Raw genomic sequence first — 5,466 nt, forward strand, 5'->3', positions numbered from 1 at the left:
ACATTTAACAAAACTGGACCATACATCTGTAACATTTAACAAAACTGGAACATACATCTGTAACATTTAACAAAACTGGACCATACATCTGTAACATTTAACAAAACTGGACCATACATCTGTAACATTTAACAAAACTGTACCATACATCTGTAACATTTAACAAAACTAGACCATGTTCACCTCAAAGCCAAACATAAGAACATAATATTACTCCATGGACTTCTCATATACAGTCCACTCTCAGGGCAATGCCACAGTCCACTCTCAGGGCAATGCCGAACAATGCCGAACAAATGGTGACTTCTCATATACAGTCCACTCTCAGGGCAATGCAGAACAAATGGTGACTTCTCATATACAGTCCACTCTCAGGGCAATGCCGAACAAATGGTGACTTCTCATATACAGTCCACTCTCAGGGCAATGCCGAACAAACCGTGACTTCTCGTATCCAGTCCCTTCTCAGAGTAATGTCACAGTCCCCTCTCAGAGTAATGTCACAGTCCCCTCTCACAGTCCCCTTTCAGAGTAATGTCACAGTCCCCTCTCACAGTCCCCTCTCAGAGTAATGTCACCGTCCCCTCTCAGAGTCCCCTCTCTAGAGTAATGTCACAGTCCCCTCTCAGAGTAATGTCACAGTCCCCTCTCACAGTCCCCTTTCAGAGTAATGTCACAGTCCCCTCTCACAGTCCCCTCTCAGAGTAATGTCACCGTCCCCTCTCAGAGTCCCCTCTCTAGAGTAATGTCACAGTCCCCTCTCAGAGTAATGTCACAGTCCCCTCTCAGAGTAATGTCACAGTCCCCTCTCAGAGTCCCCTCTCAGAGTAATGTCACAGTCCCCTCTCAGGGTAATGCCACAGTCCTCTATATTGATGTGATTGGCTGATTCTTGTGGGTCCTCTATATTGATGTGATTGGCTGATTCTTGTGGGTCCTCTGAGTAATGCCACAGTCCCCTCTCAGAGTAATGCCACAGTCCCCTCTCACAGTCCCCTCTCACAGTCCCCTCTCAGAGTAATGCCACAGTCCCCTTTCACAGTCCGCTCTCACAGTCCCCTCTCAGAGTAATGCCACAGTCCCTTCTCACAGTCCCCTCTCAGAGTAATGCCACAGTCCCCTCTCACAGTCCCCTCTCACAGTCCCCTCTCAGAGTAATGCCACAGTCCCCTTTCACAGTCCGCTCTCACAGTCCCCTCTCAGAGTAATGCCACAGTCCCTTCTCACAGTCCCCTCTCAGAGTAATGCCACAGTCCCCTCTCACAGTCCCCTCTCAGAGTAATGCCACAGTCACCTCTCAGAGTAATGTCACAGTCCCCTCTCAGAGTAATGCCACAGTCCCCTCTCAGAGTAATGCCACAGTCCCCTCTCAGAGTAATGCCCCACTAACCGTGACATCTCGTATCCCCGAAGAAAGAACTGGTTTCTCCCAGTAATCTCCAGCAAAGGGGGCAGCCGCCGTAACTTCTTTCCTTTTGGTTTTCCAGCGAGAGGTCAGCTTGGGTCCTTCGTCCATCGACCACGTGGTCAAGTCTGGCGTGGGTGTGTGGGTGTCGGCCCACGATAGCCCGGTCATCCGACTCTTCCACAGCGAGACGCTCGAAGCTTTACAGGAGATGAATATTGGGAATATCATCAATCGGATCCGTGCAGGTGTGTGTGTGTGGGTTTGTATGTGTGTTTGTGTGGGTTTGTGTGTGTGTGTGTGTGTGTGGGTGCGTGTGTGCATCTGTGTGTGTGTGTGAATTGTGTGATGTGGGTGTGGATATGTGTGTGTGTTTGGGTGGGTGTGTGATGTGTGCGTGTGTTTGTGTGTGTATGTGTGTGTGTGTGATGTGTGCCTGTGTGTGTGTGTGTGCATGTGTGTTCGTGTGTGTGTGTGATGTGTGCCTGTGTTTGTGGGTGCGTGTGGGTGTGGGTGCGTGTGTGCATCTGTTTGTGTGTGTGTGGGTGTGTGTGTGTGTGTGTATGTGAACGTGATGTGTGTGTGTGTGTGTGTGTGTGTGTGTGTGTGTGTGTATGTGAAAGTGATGTGTGTGTGTGTGTGTGTTTGTGTGTCTGTGATGTTTGCATGTGTGTGTGTGTTCGTGTGTGTGTGCGTGTTTGTGTGGGTGTGTGTGTGTGTGTATGCATGTACGGGGTGTGTGTGTGTGTGTGCATGTGTGTGTGGGTGTGTATCATTTAGGAGTTGGCTTTGAGAGTGTAAGCTTGAAGATTTCATCCCCCAACTGTCTAGACGTCTCCACGTGCTCCACGTGAGTCTGGAAAAGTAGTCAGCCCGTCTGCTGAATCACGTCAGAGTGGTGGGGAGGGAAATATGTCATCTTTTTCCTTTGTTTGTGTGTGCTGTAAATCCCCTATTCTATTTTTGACCCACTTTAGGCTTACATCTAAGAAACTGTTTGGGAACCTTAGTTTGCACTGACCTTTATAAATGGGCCTTTAGATTCTGTGGTCATCTAACTTTTGGACATGTATTCAAAGATCTGAGAAGATTGAACAGAGCCATTTCATTTTATCTTGTGATAACAAAGGCCAGTCGAAAGTGAACAAGCTGATAGAATTGTTGTTATTATTTTAATTATTTTTATTATTATTTAATTATTGTTATTATTATTATTATTTTTGTTGTTATTGTTATGATTATCTGTGTGAGTGAACTTCCAGAGAAACTGTGGACGATGAAGGATGCCTCGGAGGCCGTGGTGACCGCTCTGGGGGTCAGCAAAGGTCTACTGTGGCTGGGGACCAGCATCGGGGTCATCCTGTCTCTGCCGCTGCCACGGCTCAGGTGGGTCGCCGCTCTGTGATTGGCTGATTCTTGTGGGTCCTCTATATTGATGTGATTGGCTGATTCTTGTGGGTCCTCTATATTGATGTGATTGGCTGATTCTTGTGGGTCCTCTATATTGATGTGATTGGCTGATTCTTGTGGGTACTCTATATTGATGTGATTGGCTGAGATTTGTGGGCTCTGTATATTTATAAATATATTTCGATTAAGGAGAATGGATGTAGGTCAGATTAGACGCCTAGACTTCTCGGTCCCGATCTCATGGTAGGTCAGATTAGACTCCTAGACTTCTCGGACAATCTCGATCTCATGGTAGGTCAGATTAGACTCCTAGACTTCTCGGATAATCTCGATCTCATGGTAGTTCAGATTAGACTCCTAGACTTCTCGGACAATCTCGATCTCATGGTAGGTCAGATTAGACTCCTAGACTTCTCGGACAAAGGCGAAAAAATCTTGGAGGGGCTGGGAGATCCCACGTGCAAGTTGTGCATGTAGAAGACCCCTTGGTGGTCTTAAAATCAATTTTGAAAATAGGTTTCTATCACCTTTTGGGCAAAATTTAAAATTAATTCTTTCCAAATTGAAAATGCTTAATGTGTCCTCCACACTCATATGACCTTATGCACTTACAAGTGCCTTAAAACACTTATCAAAACAAAACAAAAAAAAGACTTTTTTTCTTAACTGACGTGGAAGTCTTTTGGAACTAGGAGAAGAAATGAGCAAGAGAAGGAAGAAAAAGAAATGAGCAAGAGAAGGAAGAAGAAGAAATGAGCAAGAGAAGGAAGAAGAAGAAATGAGCAAGAGAAGGAAGAAGAAGAAATGAGCAAGAGAAGGAAGAAGAAGAAGGAGAAAAGGAAGAAGGACAAAATATTCTCCTTTATTCTTAGGAAAAAGATTGTATCTAGATCGAGTATCCTTGTGTTGGAGGTACCAATTTGCCTGTTTAGCCTTGTGATCGAGGCAGAATTTATGGGAACATCTGGGCTTGATGATTTTGCTGTGAATGTCATGAAATGTATGGACTGTTGTCATCATGGCCTTGACCTTGTTTGTTTCCCGTGTCCCTTGGTTTCAGCGACGGAGTCCCGCTGTACCGAGGCAGCCCGTGCGTGTCCCTTCACTCCCACGCCGGCCCCGTCAAGTTCTTCACCATGTTCCCCTGTGCTCAGGCGACCTTGGAGCTGAGGCGCGCCAGCTCGCTGAGGCACACGCTGAGTATGCGGCCAAGTCGCCGAAACCTGGCGCGAGAACAGATGGAGCTGGAGGAGAGTGAGGCTTGGAGGAACGCGGCAAACGTCGCTTCTTTGTCACCGGTGGAAGAGTCGACTAGAGGCAGTGGGGGAACCTTCTGGTCGGAGGAGGAAGGTTTGCTACAGGAGGGGAAGGAGGGAGAGGAGGGAGAGGAGGGGAAGGAGGGAGAGGAGCGGAAGGAGGGAGAGGAGGGGAAGGAGATTTCTAGCGTCCCTTCCACGTCTGATGTTCAAGCTTTAATGAAGTGGGAAAGAGACACTGGCTTCCAGTCAGGTTTGATCAGAAACGGGAGTATTGAACTAGCCGAGCGAGACGCCGGCAGTAAGGGGGGGTCATCCCATGTGCCGGCCACTTCTAAAGGGAGCGACGGGCAGAAGAAGCTGAGTCACTCGAAGGAAGGGCTTCGAAGTTCTCAGGACGATAGTTCTGTGGTTTTTCGCCGACGCAGGAGCCGAGTTCCGAATGCCGAGAGACAAAGTCGGACATTGTCCTTCCGGTCAGAGCTGGCCAATCGCATCATAGTCCAGTCAGAGACCATGTCGCTGTCCAATGGGGATCTCTCCGAGCTCCAGGAAGTAGAAATGTTGTATGAAAACCTCTTGGAAGAGGAAATTGACCACGAGGCAACGATGAGCTCCAATGGTTTTGACGAGACCAAAGAATCAGCTATGACTTGTGTGGTGGAGGAACACAAGGAAGGAAAAAATCTGGAGAGAGACGAGCCTGTCCAAAGTGATCTCCCTTGTAGCCACGTCACGGACACTTCCTGCACCGACCCGACCGCTGGGCCCGCCAAGACGCCGCCGCTCAGTCATGCTCACAGGGAACTCGCGGCCAGCCAATCAGCATCTGGCTTGTCTCTAGCGGCGACCATTTCGCCAGGTGTAACTTCGTCTCCGTCTCTCGCTTCGGTTGTGTCTTCGTCATCGTCGGGTAGCCACCAAGATGATCCGCTGTGTGAGCGTAAGGTCGGAGGTTCCAGCCTCGGGTCGGCACAGACTGTTACACTGGGGAACACGCTGCGACGACCGACCACGGCTCATGGGAACACGATGCGACGATCGACTACGGCTCACGGGAACACGATGCGACGATCGACCACACCTCACGGAAGTACCGTGCGACGTCCGTCCAGCAACGCCGTCATTGTACTGACCGGTGGCGATGGCTACCGCGACCTTGACATGTCCAGAAACCAGCACAAGTCAGAAGACGCCTGTGTCATGTTTTGGCTCTACAAGTTTTGAAGCTGGGTATTTTTGTATGGTGCACACACCTAAGGAAATCTGTACATCAGTCATCTTATACATCAGTCATCTTATACATCAGTACATCAGTCATCTTATACATCAGTCATCTTATACATCAGTACATCAGTCATCTTATACATCAGTCATCTTATACATCAGTACATC

At 48.5% G+C, this 5,466-nt stretch overlaps 1 protein-coding gene across 1 annotated transcript in view; it reads left to right on the forward strand.

The window, feature by feature from the left end:
- Nucleotides 1–5,460, forward strand: part of LOC101848707 (rho guanine nucleotide exchange factor 10-like protein) — a gene marked incomplete in the record, with an annotated part of 72,194 nt that extends 66,734 nt beyond the window's left edge. The window contains 3 exon segments of the mRNA XM_035973250.1: nt 1,488–1,653; nt 2,668–2,791; nt 3,876–5,460. Of these exon segments, the coding sequence (XP_035829143.1) occupies nt 1,488–1,653; nt 2,668–2,791; nt 3,876–5,298 (1,713 nt within the window).
- Between the last annotated feature and the right edge of the window lie 6 nt (nt 5,461–5,466).

Source organism: Aplysia californica, unplaced genomic scaffold, assembly GCF_000002075.1.
Source record: "Aplysia californica isolate F4 #8 unplaced genomic scaffold, AplCal3.0 scaffold01079, whole genome shotgun sequence".
Classification (NCBI taxonomy): domain Eukaryota; kingdom Metazoa; phylum Mollusca; class Gastropoda; order Aplysiida; family Aplysiidae; genus Aplysia; species Aplysia californica.